We start from the raw sequence: 16,569 nt of genomic DNA on the forward strand, positions 1-16,569 counted from the left end.
TAACCACCAGTTACCTCATTGAGAAGCCCGTACAGCACAGATAAAGATAATGCAACATATACCCCAGCCACAACCTAGCTACGCTTTGTATGCTTTATAGCACAGGGTAGGCTGCCTCTCTAGAATTCTAGCAGAGGTAAGGTACATTGTGGCCAAATGGGATGTTGAGATAAAACAAATAAACCCCACAAAACAAACACAAGCCTTCCCTTAAGAGTCCTAGACACACAAACACCCTCACTCCCCAAAAGGTCTCTGATGGGAAAAATAATCATACTCTCTACCAGAATAAACGTGAAAGAAAAAAATCTTCATCAAGGTTGGGACAACAGCAGCATATCAAAAGGTGTAAATTTTCCCCATGTGGAAGAAGCACATTTTTTTTCAGCAGTAAGGCATACAGCTTTACCATGTCAAAAAGAAAACACTATCTTCACCAGCATGATAGGGAAGATGGTGAAGGCCAGAAAGGTACCACAAACTGCTCCTCAGAAGCCTTAAAACACCTACACAGAAACACAAAACAAAGTAAAGACTGTGTTTTTAGAGCACATACAGAAAAACTCAGCTCTCTATAATCTATAGGAGTTTTAGGTAGTTCTCCCTTCCCAGAGCAATACCAAACTTTCCTCGGGACTAGGAATTTACCTTTGTAAAGCAGCCAAACCCACGCAGCTTTGTGACAAACACAGAACTGATAGCTCTGAGATCAAGTGTCAGAGTACATGAACAAAGATGACCATACTTCCAGAGCAAAGAAGCTGACAACTGCAAAACAAACAGGGTAGCTTGGCGCACTCCCCTGCCAGTGAATTCCAGACTGGGATCAAGGCTCTGAGAAGTCTAAGCCTTCCCAAAACCCCGGAGCTCTCATCTCACACGCCCATCCTTGCATTTTCCTCCTCTGTCCTGCACATACAAGGCAGAACTTTGGCTCTCAACAGCTCTGGCTGCTCTACTGCCAAGCTACCAAAGCAGGAAAGAAAGGAACGGCTTTCTTTGCTTACTCAATCTAGCAAAAGATGTCTCAATTCTCCCGTGCTAACTCTAACAAGAACAGCAGAAGCTCATCAGCCACATGGAACTTATCCCTCTCCTTCATTCAAAATACCATAGCTTAGGGGATGCTTTCACTTGTGCAGTTAAGTTTCTCGAGGTATCTGGTAAGAGCAGCCCTTGTACGCTGTCAATACCTGTCCTCAGCAGAACAGTAACGATGGGGACAACAGATGGAAGCGACAGGAGTTTACTAGTTGTGTATCAAATCTATCTTGGATGAACCGTGTGTGGTTTCCTTGTGCTGCCTGAGGAGGAGGAAAGGAAAAAAGAGGATGGAGCCACCTACTGCAGACGACCGACTCTGATGCACTTACATTTCTGAAAATACTGACCTGTGGTCCAGAAATACTGCACATCTCCAAAGCTAAGAATGCTAATGGATTTTGACCACATTTTTCATAAAACCTGATTTTAATGCAAAGTACAAAAGCAAATTAATCTCATGTGAACGATCACGCATAACATTATAAAGGGATGAAAAATATGTTTCTATTTAAACTAAAATAGATTTTTTGCTGATCTCAACATGGATGACATTATTTCCAGTTTAATGGCTTTATCCACAGCTCTGCCTGGCATTCTTTTTAATTAGGTCAGAAATATGCCGATAGCAGAAATCCATTTTAAAGAATCCATTGACAATAGCATGTGCCTTTCTTTCCTTTTTTCTTTTTTTTTTTTTTTTTTTTTTTTTAAAGCTTAATGGCAATGAACAAGCTAATTAAACCCAGAAAAGGTATCCAGAATATTGGGAACTACAGAAAAATGTAACTAGTGTGCGCTATCTCCTGATAATCAAATTAACTTGAAATTAACATCACAAATGTAATCTGGTTACTTTATTCATAAGTTGATAATAAAAACAGTATTTTATTTGCACAAATTTCTTAGAACTGGTAAACTTACTTCAACTACATTACAATTTGCTGAATAGTCTCACATTAGCTATATTTGATAAAACCCTAACATCGTTCCTTAAAATACAATACCTTGTTAACTTGTTAATTCCACCAGCTAGCTAATACAAATAGGAAATTTGATATAATCAATATTTAAAGTCTATTCAGCATAAGCCACGGACTCTAGATTTCCCTTGTTTACTACTGTTTACCCATATTTCCTTCTTAGAAGTCTCCCAACTGAGACTGTTCTCTATTCTGAACAGAGCAGCTAAGGAAAGGCAGAACATAATTATACAAAATAAAAATTAAAAGAATGTTAAAACAGATTTTCAAAATTTTCAAAATTACAGATGGATTTAAGTATATATTGAACATCTACTACATATAAAATGAACTGCTTATATATGGCTTCTACATTATAGGCAAGTAGTATCTAGAACTCATTCTTTAAAATACTACTTTCTACTTAGTCCTTGCAGTCACTCAACAACCACAGAAATCTTAAACTCCGTTGTATTAGCTTCAGTGTCAGCTAAAATACCAAGTAGCTGATTTGAAGCAAAACTTACACTTCTCTAACAAATTAATTTTAAAAGAAATTTTGCATTCATTTAGGCATAACAGGTCAGTTGTGCACACAACTTCAGACCTGTTTACAATACCAATACTTTTACTCAGAGTAATTATAACTAATGAGTCACATTTTAATACACATTGCAAATACATTATTCAAGTTTCTTTAAAAATAGTCTTAGAACTGTATGTTTGTGGGTCTTTAGGAAAAAAAAGATCTTTTTAAGGAAAACACACATTTGGATAGGCCAGCTCATTATGGTTAAGATGCACTTCTACATCAGAATAACATGTTTAGTAAAAAATACATGTTTATTCCTCCCTTAAGTAAAGGTTTCACTGCAACGTTGTTCTGCGGTGCTGTAATATTGTTTATATGAGAACAGCAGAATAGGACATTTCCAAAACACAGAGGTACTGAAAATAAATATCCTGTTTAGCATAGTGTTGCACATCCCACAAAACTAAAAAAGTTGCTAAAAACAAAACTTGACAATGATGTTTAACTAAAAATAAAGTAACTAATTTTTCCACAAGGTCTTATAATGTAAAAATGACAGCAAAATCATCAATCAGAACCTGATTTACTCCAAGTTTCGTTTCAGAGATAAGGAGTAACAAAAAAACCAAACTGGTCTGTGTTCTGGCCATGTGACCACAAAACCCACAATCACTCAAACAAGTGCAAAAGCCACACAGTATTTAAATAACACCCACTACAGCGTAAAACTTCGGAAAAGTAATGAATTACCTGTTTGCTATTTTCCCATGTAATTGTAAGAGAGCACATCTTTATTCTGCAGCACTGCCCATCCGCTGTAAACACTTGTGTTGTTTCAGCGTGTTCCAACTCCATCTTTGTTATTTTCTCTCTACAATTAATCACTTAACCGTTCGCTGTGAGCAAACCAAGCCAACGACTACACACATCTCATGCATTCTTGTATGGCTTTTTGCCTCGGTGCAATCAATAGGAGGTAGGATATTTTTAAATATTATTCCATATGAAATAAATGTTTCCCCAATCATTTATCAATATGAAAAACTGTCTCTCTGCATTCATCAACAGTCAGCTAACGGAAAAGGCTAGTGGATTTTGCCAGCAGTGAAAGACCTAATCACTGCAAGATCAAGCCAGCTGTCAACTACGATCAGCTTGATTCACTGCACTTTTCATATTCAATGGAAAATGTCGAGCAATACACATTTCTTTTGCAGTTATCAGGTTAAACTGCAAATATGAGAATACAGAACATTTAGTTTTAAAAGGGCAACAAATTATTTGGTCCTCTTTTAGTCTTGTAGTATTACGAACTCTGGAAAAAAAATGAATACCAAAAAGATCAGGCAAATCATTACTTTTTGTATTTAATTTCACTGTTTGAAGTGACAGAAAACTCAAATTTTGAAAGTTCACTTGAAATTTAACAATCACAGTTTATTTAACTAAGACTGCCTAAGATAAAAAGGCAAACAGGACAGTCAAAATAGAAAAGGTTATTTCCGTAAGACTATCAGGCTGTGTTTGCTATAATGCTCTTCACTACATGCTCAGCTTTTTTCCTCAAATCCTGCATGCAAAAATATAAATACTTGAACCAGCAATGAAGCTAAAACGTGTTTAATAGCATACATCAAGAAGTTTCATGTCAGAGAAGACTGCAGCAAGTCAAAACGTAGAGTCCAGGATTTTTAAATACTGAACATGAAAGAAAGTACTAAAATCCACTAACAGCTTGTGTCTTCAAAAATTATAATAGTATGCAAGACAAAAACATGAAAAGCTGTAATTTACCTTATAAAACTCATGTATTGCATGCAAGTTCACTCTCTCCATTCTTTCAAGAAAAGAATTCAAGCATGATTCAGTGCACTTACACAAGAGATCCAGCCAAATGTGTCTCCATAAGGACACTGAAGAACTGTATGTCAAAGCACGATAAAGTGAATATTCCAGCTGCATAAAGAGGCTTATTTTTAGCAAGCAAGAAAAGGTATGAGCTATAGAGTAAGATCATCCAGTAAGAATAAGAGAAGAAAAACAAGTTCAACTCCCTTGCTCCTAAATTAGCCACAGGGACTTTTCATTTTCTGCACTTTGATGTGAGGAAGACTGCAGGGGAAACAAACCTAAGTACAATTAGATCAGGAGGCAGTTGTGGAGAAACAAAGAAAATGTTCTCTTGCCTGGGAAAAACATAGGGGTGGGAAGTAGGTATGCTAGGTGTCCAGAGGCTCGATGGACAGGAAACTAAATGAACAAGTAAGGGTGTGTCAGAGAAAGGAGGCCAGCAATACATGTGTGTGTACACACTAAAGTGAACACCACCACACACACACTGTGGAAGCACTAGTCTGCAGATGACAGGGCTGCATAAAAGAGAAGACTGAAGATATCCTGAAAAGGAGCAGGTGGCTTTGCAAGTACCAGAAGAGTCTGCTTCTCAGAACTGAAAGATGCTTGGAGACAGAGGGACAGTTTGAATTCCCATGGTTTAACAATTAAGGCTCTTGGAGCTCTGCACTGACACAGTGAGTTTCATAATCTGTCTCCTGTAAGGAAGTACTGAAATAAGAGAAAGGAGAAGTCCCATCTTCATTGTTATAACTTCATATCAAAATATCTGGTTTAACTAAAAAAATATACTAATGCAACTGTGGTAAAGGGCATTAAAATTTACAGCAGCAGTATAAGGACTGGGAATGCAACTCCTTATGAGAAGTAACAAGTGAGCTCTTCAGGTAACGTTTATTTTATGACCTAACATGCATAATGTTATGTGTCAGCTCACACAGCCCTGTATATTCTCAACTATTCTACCTTTATATAAAAAGCTAGTTCAGATCTCAATGCACAGTGACAACTGGAGGCAATTCTCCACGAGCTCTGTCCAGATTTCAAAATCTGGAGAAAAGTGTGAATCTCATTAGTCCAAGTTCACTGGATGAGAAATAGATGAAATGTACCATACTTTCAGGTTATACAAACTGGACGGGACTTTTCACCATTCCTCTTCCATGGACATCCACAACGTAGTAGTGCTGTAAAACTAAGGAGCCATATCTGAGGGAAAAGTCAGACCTGCAGATGTAGGAACTAAAGGTGTAAATTGAGTAAATGGTGCAGTTTCGGTCTTTCCTCCCCTGCAAAATATGGGAAGCCACCATAGTCTTCCACAGACTAGCACATCGTTGTTCCCTGTAACCTGCTGCACACAACTATCTTTTGGTGCCCAGAAGAACAGCAGGACCACTAAACACAATAAACACTACAAGACCCCAATACTCAGGGAATGGAGAATGGACAGGGAGAGTTGAATGGAATTTAATGAGAAGGAGGCAAACAAACAAGAAAATGTTAAAATATATCCATACACACACAGAAAGTGAGTAAAAACTTCAAGTCTCTCTCATATCCATAGTAGATACTTGTATCTCGGTCTATAGTGATGAAAAATTATGTAAATAAATAAAGAAGACATGGAGGGAAACAGTCCCTTCATATGTTCCAAGTGGGTTTCCTGTTCCCAGTAAGAGAAATTATCTTTAGATTCCTCAAAGCAAATGCGGTTAGATACTAAGAGATAATATTAGCCATAAACTAATGTCATCTTAATTAAAATTATAATAGGAAAATGGTCACATAGTAAACAAAACATGATGATTATTTTTATCGAGTGTAAGCATCCAGTAACTTCATCCACTATAAACTGGAATACATTTGAGAAATCACAGAACCCATCAAAGCACTGCTCGTGACATCCTAAATCCCAGAATGATGTGATTTTGCCTAAAAAGCTTGCAAACAGCCTCAGAGTAAAGTACCAGGTCAGGAGCATCTGAATTCCCTAGTTTCACAGAATTTCCTTCTACGAGATCACACCATTATTAAACCTGTACAGATGTTTCCAGACAAACTATCCTTTACCAAGGTGTGAAGAGACTGGGATTTCTAGTCCTGCAAGAATTCAAGATTTTTATTTATTTATTTATTTTTGAAAATCAGCTTTAGACTGCCTTCCCCCCCTCACCCCCCCTCCACCCCATTTAATTCTCCCCCTCCCCGAAGTTTCTTAGTTGGATTAGCTTTTCTATTTATGTATTATTATTATTCTTTTTTTGGAAGAGCAAGCTTTTAGGAAAATGCTTCAGAGATCAGATTAATCCATTTTTTTTGGTCAAATCTGTTAAACTGACCCCCAGCTTTTAGTAGCCATCTGAACTGATGGTGCAGGTAAGGCTCCCCTATCTGACAAGTAAAAAGGATTTTAGGAATGAATAGTGTGTCATCTTTTAATGAAATTATTTGTTTAGACTATGCTATGAGACCCCTGAAAGGATCTATAGATTTCCACAACTGACACTGTAATTTGTTCATTTTAAACAAATGCCATTAAAACTTGCCTTATGTGAATAGCAGCCTCTTCCAAATACATCATTAAATATTACAAACAGAAGTACTTAATACTTACAAGCTATTATCAAATTGTATTTTGAGCTCAGGTCTGAAAAGCAATTTCTATTTCAGACTAAGCTCTTTATCCCTCAACATTTCAGATGAGAAACTTCAAGCAATTTTGTATAATATATTTCCTTTCTCTTTTAGTTTTCTCTTGAGTTTACTACTAAAAAAATTAACTTGTTTGTTCCCTCCCCCCCAATTAGGCTATGGAAAGCTGTACAACTAACCTTGTAAAAACTGTTCAGCCATTTTTGAAGCTTATCAGAAGATTCTTAGAACACGTTTTAAAAAAATTAATCGTGTAACTGGATCCATGGACAGACTATATAAGACGTTTAATGCCTTTTTATGTGGTTGCAGTTGTATGGATCATATCATGAAAATGAATAAACAAACAATTCCACTTAAGAAGTTTGTTACCAGCTATATATCTATCTAAATTCTAAGCCTAGAATTTGGCAAGCCTTACCACAGGAACTCAAAAGCAGTATGTATTCTTTACTACTACTTTTACTGCAGAGAAACTGATTGCATTATATGGTTCTGCCAAGAAGAGCAGAACTGCTCCCAGGTTAAATCAGTACTACTAAAAGTGCTTTGTGTGTACGTAAATGTAGAAGATTTTACATACACGTTAATGGAAATTCCATGAGCATGACGTTATAAGATTCTCCTGATACTAAAACAATTGGGCTACGTGCTGTAAACCTTCTGCAAAAAGCCTGACTGGAGCCACTTAAACATAAACAGTGAAGTTCACTTCTGTTCTCTAACAGCAAAAAAATGTTAATTCTCAGCTATATGTCATAGTTGATAGGTCATAGTTTCAAGACAAAGAAAATTTAAAGGAGATTTTCCAGTTTGGGGTTTTGTTTTTACACTAAAGCCAGAAATTTCCTAGGGAGCAATAAAATCAGGTTCTTCGCATTTCTTGGCATAGGGTTCAGTCAGTATCTACTGAGATAAAAGCATATACATACCATTTTCGCTAAATTGGAGAGGGCAAATTTAGTATTAGGAGTGACAAAAGGAGTTAAAGAAAGAATGGTATATAAGAGTACAGACTGGTATTTTATTCTCCCTAAGTAAGTTAAGAAGTAGAAAAATAATTTAAATTATGCAATTCCTGCAAATGAGTATCTGCCATCACGTACAGACTGTTTTAATCACACTAATATAGCTCTGTTCTGTCCCACACACTTCTCTGCTATTGTGTCCCTGTACTCCATCCTTTTTTTCTCCTGAACTGCATTTGCTTTCTTGTTTCCAACAAGCTTCCAATAAGTTTCTCAATCAATCAACCTCTTCATCTGGAAAATTGTCATCATCAGGTCAGTCCTGTTTCCAGGACTTCCTTTATGTAAGACTATGATCCATTTTTCCTACTGAGGACTGATAGGGTGGTTCCCAGTTCCTCTCCTGTGTACCACTGACCTCCAGTGGATAGATCTGTATTTGCTATTTCTCACTGTGTTCAGACCATTGTCATCTCCATGGAATGAAGCTTTGATCACGCTAGGATATCTGTAAGAAAACAAAACGCAGCATTCTACAGCCACTGTTTCACGGCCACTGATAAAAGGCAAGAAATGACTAAATGGTAGAAGGACGTTTGCAGCATCAGCATAATGAGGAACACAGAATCTAAAAAATAAATTTACGTAAAAAGGAGCTTCTCAGAGTAATCTGGTTCCATCAGCCCCACTCAAAGTTGCTCAGACTGCTCAGGTCCAAATTAGGTTAAATTCTGAACCTCCACTAGGATGAAATTCCACAGACTCCATGCAATCCTTTCCAGAGTCTGACTACTCTCATCGAGAAAATATTTTCCCTGATATTTAATTAGAATTTCCCTTGTTACAAGTTGTGTCCAAATCAAACTGGTTCAGCTATACATGCAAAAGAATGGAAGAGGCAGCTGTTCTCAGAGAAGTGAATCCCTTGAGACACCAACCAATCTCCCCGGCAAAGGAAAATGTTCAGTTACGTAAGTCTTATCTCCACATAAGTATACCTTCAGGATAGTGGTGGAAAGAGATCAGGCCCTGATTACAGCATAATTCCACTTCCAAGAAGGAAAATTGTAAACAAGAGCAAACCCACCGAGAAGTCATTTCAGGAATAAGAGAACCACTCACATAATTTTTCCTTAGACTTCGTTATGTAGATGCAAAGCTCTCAGATGAGCACTTACAGGTAAGTATTCTTTTCACAACAAAGCACGTTTCACAGTCTGAAGAGACACAGCCTATTCCATTTTTAACATTTAATCTTCATTTAGAAGATTATCTGATAAAATTCATGCATTTATATAATCTTGTGATGTTAAATTCACCGTTATTTAAATTAATCGCTGATCATGCACACAAGAGTTCCACAGAATAAAAAAACATTGCATATGACAAAATACCAATTCATAAAGTTATCCAAGTTGAATTCCAGACAGATTACCCATCATTTTTTCCAAGACTCCTGATTCAAACATGAAAGCAAACATGTATCTCAAAGTTTTCTATGCATGTCACACATCCAACTGTATTCCAATATTAAATAAAAATCAATCATTTCATCATTAAAACAATACACATAGTAAAAATATACCTCAATGCAGACTATTTGGTAAGATTTGAGCTGCCTTCAATGTTCCATTGATTTGTATTGATTTTAGGGCTAGTCTAACATTCAGCATGCCAGTAACAATGAATAAGCCTAATGCATTACGTAAGTGTAAGCTGATTAAATCCTTGATCCCAAAGCCACCTCTTTTCTCCCCTCCCCCTCCCATTTAAAACTTGGTACAATTGAAAAATTTGAGTTTTATAACTTCCAGAACCTGATTTGTACCATTTATGGCATAAAACACATTAAAACTTATAATAAAATCACTTCAGACCCTTCTCATCTTTTAGTAATTTCAGAAACTTACTGAAAGTATATTTAAAAAATAATCAGTTCCCTAATATTTTTTAATTTTGTGGCCAAACTATATATATATATATATATATATATATATATATGTATGTATGTGTGTGTATATATATATATAAATGTACATTCTGAATGACACAAGTAGAAGTGTTTATCAAGTTACCAGGTCGGAGTTTACCCACAAAATTCACAGTAAATCAAACTAAACACACAGTTCAGTGCTGCCAAGAAGTACGATTAGAAGGCATACTACACAAACCAGTTCTGATTTCCAGAAATTGGTCTCAAAGATTGTCTCAAATTAAGTATACAAGCTATGAGGAATGGATCTCAGAAGGTCATTAAAGAGTTATGTTCCCTTAGCATACTATAGTACTATGATCTCACTACATTGTCAATATGACAATGGAAGCAGGATAAACAGATCCATGTAGATGATATTATCAGCTAGTCTTCTCTACAGAAAAGAAACGTAGAAAGCAATACATGATTAACTGTTTTGAATAGGGAAAGAGATTCCTTCCACTAGCCCCACGTGCCATATATAAAACCAGCTGCTAAAAGCTGTAAAGTGACTAAACAGCTGAATGGAAATAAAAACACCCAAAACTTTGCTGTTGCATGTTTAAGTGTATGTATGAAATTTTAGATGTTAATTGTTAGGCAATATACAAGGACAGAATCATTTAACCTGCACAACTGTTTTTAACATTTCAGTTGATTTTTTAAGACATCTCAACTTGAAAAATCTGATTAGTTTTGTCTTTAAACTTCTCTGAAGTGTTATTTTACCCAGACAAAAGAGCTCTAAGGCATATTTAGAAATCAACAGTATTCCAACAGAGACAATACAACTATGAATTAGCAAGCTCAACTCTTCTTGAAATTCAAAAGTGTTAAAGAATAATCAACTATACCTATAGCGCCTCTGAAGATGCAGCAAAATGGTCCTGAGTGAATGAGAACAGATTATGGTCTGTTGAGTCTTTATTAGAATTGAGGATGAGAAGGGTGAGAAGAAAGTAAAGGGAATTCCAACTCTGGAACAGGTTTTTAAGCCATGGTAATTTTGAAAGAGATAACCTATATTTTACTTGTAAAAGAGATGATGTTCAAGCCATAATTCACTGAATGCCACCAAACTGGTACTCTATGCTATGCAATTTGTATTTTAAATTAGCAACTTCGTAAGAATTCTTAACAAGAATTAGACATTTTCCACTGGTTCCTACAACAGATTTTGCAAACCAATAAATTCTAAAACTTAAATATTTGAGTTGATTGAAAACCTGTATGATTTATTATTACTTACCCCATTCTCTGTACGCTTCTCCACAGGTATGTTTATTCCATTTCTTTGGTTCTGGACTTGTCGTCCACCTAAAAGTAAAGTATCATTTGTAGTGCAAAGTTCAGTTTTCAACACAACTGGTTCACACTCCTTCATCTGTACTTTCATAGGTAAAATGTTATGTAAAAAAATCTTTAAATTTTCATTGGCAAAGTTTTGACTCTCTCATTAGGTTATTCTCTGTACGCAGTGGAGTCAGCAGAAATATGACATTACTTCACAGACTTCCTCTGATAAAGGTATGCACATGTAGGCCTAATTTTCTGACTTGTGTTTTGGCAATGATATTATGAAAGGGAATGTACTGAGCACGACTACTGAAGTTTCGTACTTTTGTGTCCACAAGTAGCAGCTCCACTGAATGTACTGTAAGTTAATATATTAGAGGAAGCTTCTACAATGCCTTGTAAACAACTTTATTCAGCAAATTGATCCACAGGTCAGTAATGGATTAAAAAGCTTTACATGCATGCTTCAGAAGGGACATTTGCTTTGTACATGTAAATGTGGCTTCAGGTGTATCTTAAATTTCTTAACATACTTTAAATTGGAATTGCCCAAAGGATGACTAAGTATTTTACAAAGTATCTAATTAACATATATGCAAATCCTTATATATTAATGGACTTGCTACTTCTGGCACTCAAATCAACCAGCAGCCACTTAGAGATATGAAAAGAAACCCCAGCTCAAAGCAATAAGGACTTAGCCAAAACTTGAAATCCAATTGTCAGGTTAGTTGAATGAGTAAGGATTGTCTGAGCATGCAAATGTACAACTTACTTTGAGTTTCCTCTCTCTCAGGCAGTCTGAGAGCCATAAAGTATATAATGCACAGCCTCAAAAGTCTTCTCATAAATTTAGTCTAGTTAGATCAGAAAATTGAAACTTATTTTTATCCCAATCTTTAATGAAATCCCCTAATGTAACATGACATTGTTTTATAAAAAGACTTTTTCTGTAGGAACAAACAGACCAGGGATTTTTCAAGGTGTGAATTATTACTACCAATAAATATATCTACAGAGAGTACAGAGGAAGTAAAGCTTGTGAGACCTCTGCCAATGTCTGTAAAAGAGATTTGTTTCTAAAGGATGCAAAGTAGTTTACTGAATCTTTTTCGTGGGTACAACTGAAAGAGCAGGAAGTCACAAAGAACAATCCCACCCTCTCAAAAACGTTGTGGCTCTCTCAACAAGCAAAAACGCATTAAGTCTCTCATATTCGCCCACATTTTTGGATCAGTACTAGACAGAATAGAAACCAATCTTACTACAAAAGCATTACTCAACAGATTGATAGAAATTATCTAGATAAGGAAATTTGAGAACATCAATCAACATGACATTGAGCAATGTTCAAAATGACTTTGGTGTAAGAAAGTTGTATTGCCTATGTCTACCAAAATTTACTCAAACAACTGATATTTGAAATCACCTCAGAAAACATTTTAGATATTTAGGTAACAGCATTACAAGGTAAGTGTACTTACTCTGTTCATTACTTTCAGCTGGCGACTCCTCATGACGAAGAAAAAATTTCACTTCTTCCCTCCGGGGACCCCATTTCTGCAGGTGGTCATACATCATATGATCAAAGGGTATGGGACGTTCTAAAAACAATAAAAAATAAATCTATCACAACTATTTTAAGTTAGGCAAAGTTTTATAGAACATTAAAAATAAGAATGTCTTTTTTTCTGGTAATTCAGTCCATCCAATGTGTTTTCACTTATGCAAAGTCAAAGCAGCAAGCATACACCAACAGCAAGTAGTTGCACTGTGTTAAAAGCTTGTCTGTCACTATAACACAGGTCACTGCTTAACAGCAGTACATAACCAGTTTGCAGAGCCATACAAAAACTAACAGTGTCTACAAACCCTAGTTCAGCTATGTCAGGAATTCTTCATCACAACCTTTTTCACAATGCTGATCTTTGCACCTTTGCTCCCCAACAGCAGATAGATATTTTGCTCTATTATTCAGATGATTCATTCAGTTTGAACCTCAGGGCTTCCACACAGACTAAAAACCACGTCATTGTATTGACATTTCACCTACTAAGAACTTGGGTGGGTACTTCCACTTCAATACACTAGGATGGATGTTAACTTCTAGTACATGTGAAATTATTGGCAAATCTTTGAAGAGGTAAAGGCTGTTCTACACAACAGTAAGTGTTTGTTTTCTCCAGAAGAAATGAACATTCTCATAGTACATTTATTTCTTCAAAATGAAATCTACTATTACTAGGATGCTATGCACTATGTATAGCATTTCAAAATGAATATGTATTTCAAAAGAAAAAAAAAAAACACATTTTCTATAATTATTTTTGAACTTATTTTGAAGTATTTTGATTAAAGGTAAGAAAAAGCTTAAATGCTTCCTAATACTAAGCACAGTATTAAGAGATCTCTCCCAATCAGAATACAACAAATGACACGGTGACATTAGAAAAGATCTAAATTAGTTGTCCTACATACACTTCATACAAGCCACTATTACTACAGAAGAACAGGCTTGGATAGAAACCAGAAGGTGCAGTTTGCATTCTTGTTAAAAGGAAAATCCTTTCTGTCCCCAAAACTCAAACCACGCTATCTCCTACCAATCAGAACACTGCCAACAACATTAGCCATTTCATATTTAACCCATTTGATGCAAGATGACAAAAATGATACAAAGATATAACAGATACCTTCAAGAAAACTTGGAAGGAAGGATTAAAGGAAAAAAAAAAAGACAAAACACATTACAAGCTACCTTTTCTTTAATGAACTGTGTAAATGTATACATTTGTTGACACTACTGGAATATCTTATTGTAATATTTTGAAGACTGCATTTGGATCACCTGATTCACAGTGTATTTATTGCTTCTCATGAAAAATCTGTCTTGTCAAATACCTTGATCTCAGTGCCTTGCTAAGATCTTCCCAATATACAAATGAGCATACCCTGAGGCACTGTATTTTAAACCATTTAAGAAAATAAAAAGCCAAGACCGTGTCCCATTCTACATTAGTGATTTCCTTCAAATCAAGCAGAATTCCAAGAAAACTATGCCTTTCAGGGAAAGTCATTTTCAGCTACAACTAAAAGAAGTGTTTTAAATTGAAGAATTATAATTATATTGTTATTGTTAAAATTATATTGTTATTGGATAATACCTGGTTTGTAATCGGTATATTTCTTTTCTATACACAGTAGCAAGCTTTTAAGAAAATTCAGTTATTCAATTTCATTCAATTCTACAGTTATTTCAAAAGTATCAAATACACCTCTGCAAATGCTACTGTTTGCATTTGTATTTTATCAAATACCACTCTCCATGGAGAGTTTTGGAGAAAATTTCTTAAGCTTGGATTGTCAGATAGTTTTTTGCTTGTTTTTCCCTTCTCTTTTTGAGGGGGAAGTGGTGTTCTGTTTTTTTTTGTTTGTTTGTTTTTAATCTGAAAACTACAAAACTGATTAAAACTCTGCAGAGGAAAACACCTCCAGGGCACCTCCTCATAAAAAAAAAAAAAAAAGAGTCTCCATACGCTTTTTCCTTATTCTGTTTCCAGTCTTTTTTCACCATGAATAGCCAAGCATACAGATAAAATTATACTGATTATAGTAGGCATCAAAACACAAGAAGTCATCTCTGTGGAACGATCACCTGTCCATATGGACCTGTTTCTTCTTCGCAGTACCAGCAAGCAGCATATGCTTGTGGAAGCAGCATACGAAACAGAGTAAGCAAAAATTGATCCTTTCCCTCATCTATCCCTCTAGCTTCCAAGTCTGGCCTTGAGAGACTTCCTAGGATCATGCAAAATCCCATATCATCAGCCACATGCTTGATACCCAGGGGTTCTGTCCTCTACAGGTGCCTATGCCAATCCTGTTAAATCCCTTGAGCTTCTGGCATCCTGTGACAATGAGTTCTACAACTTAATAGGGGTGCTTCTTCATATGATGTAATTAAATTATGACAAGAAAAGGCTTAATTGCTTGCCCTTAAACATTCATGTTTAGAACTGATCACTTCATCTTATCCATCTCTCTCAACTTCATAGAATCACAGAATATCCCAAGTTGAAAAGGACCCACAAGGATCACCGAGTCCAACTCCTGGGTCCACACACCACCACCCAAAAATCAGACCACGTCTGAGAGCAGTGTCCAAATACTTCTTGGACTCCGGCAGGCTCAGTGCCATGACCACTTACATGGGCAGCCTGTCCCAGTGCCCGACCACCCTCTGGGTGCAGAACCTCTCCTAACCCCCGGCCTGACCCTCCCCTGTCCCAGCTCCATGCCGTTCCTTCGGGTCCTGTCGCTGTCCCCAGAGAGCAGAGCTCAGCGCCTGCCCCTCCGCTCCCCTCGTGAGGGAGCTGCAGGCCGCCATGAGGCCTCCCCTCAGCCTGCTCTGCTCGGGGCTGAACAACCGAGGGACCTCAGCTGCTCCTCACACATCCTCCCCTCCTCATACATCCTCCCCTCCAAGCCTTCATCATCCTTGTAGCCCTCCTGTGGGCACTCTCTAGTAGCTTTTTTTTTTTCTTCCTTTACTTATCCTTGGCTATTCACAGTGTAAAGAGAGCTTCAAGCATTCTGATATTTCTGGACAGGTCTTTGAAGAAGGAGAAAATAGTTCTAATGGAATGGAAAAATAGGGAAGCAAAAGAGGAGGCAAACAAAAAGAGCAGGCAGAAGAATGCAACAGTGACCCATATAATGCCATTATCCAATACATGCAAGATCAAGTTTAGAGAACAGGCAGTAAAGCATATACTTTGAAAAACACTCAGGTAATATACAATGAAATATCTAAAGTTATTTGCAGACAAGCTATTCAACTTCAGAAATATCCAATAAAATACCTTTCTGAAGGTTAAGAGACATACTATTCTTCTCTATTACAAACATTCTTGATTATTCAAAATTCATAATCCAAACAAATAAAAAATACCCTTGTGTAGCCCGTTATTCATTTACTATTTAGGGTGCATGCTGGATCCCATTTTTTTTCTTAGATTAAAAGAATTTTACAGGACTCCAAGTACGGTGACTAACACAATGCAGCCACAGTTAGTCCAACTGCTTTCAGTGGGGAAGGGTCATTTAAAACACAAGCTAATTATATTCATCAGCCAACTCCTTGCCTAAAAAAAAAAAAAAAGGAAACAGACAACTAATAAACAAAAACCAAAACACTGTATTTAAAAACACAGAAGCTTTTATTTTCCTTTTCTTGTCCCTCACTCATGTGGACTCCAAGAAACATAGTAAACAGTGTCTGCGCAT

General features: G+C 36.4%; 1 protein-coding gene across 5 annotated transcripts in view; it reads right to left on the bottom strand.

Moving 5' to 3' along the window:
• Window positions 1–16,569, bottom strand: part of PPP1R13B (protein phosphatase 1 regulatory subunit 13B) — a 71,190-nt gene that overhangs the window by 25,448 nt on the left and 29,173 nt on the right. For all 5 annotated transcript variants that reach the window (XM_035326813.1, XM_035326812.1, XM_035326811.1 and 2 more), the window contains exons 3-4: window positions 12,768–12,887; window positions 11,237–11,304 (exon numbers count right to left, since the gene is read on the bottom strand). In XM_035326813.1, coding sequence (XP_035182704.1) covers window positions 11,237–11,304; window positions 12,768–12,887 — 188 coding nt within the window. The remainder of the gene's footprint in view (window positions 1–11,236; window positions 11,305–12,767; window positions 12,888–16,569) is intronic.

This window comes from Oxyura jamaicensis, chromosome 5 (assembly GCF_011077185.1).
Source record: "Oxyura jamaicensis isolate SHBP4307 breed ruddy duck chromosome 5, BPBGC_Ojam_1.0, whole genome shotgun sequence".
Classification (NCBI taxonomy): domain Eukaryota; kingdom Metazoa; phylum Chordata; class Aves; order Anseriformes; family Anatidae; genus Oxyura; species Oxyura jamaicensis.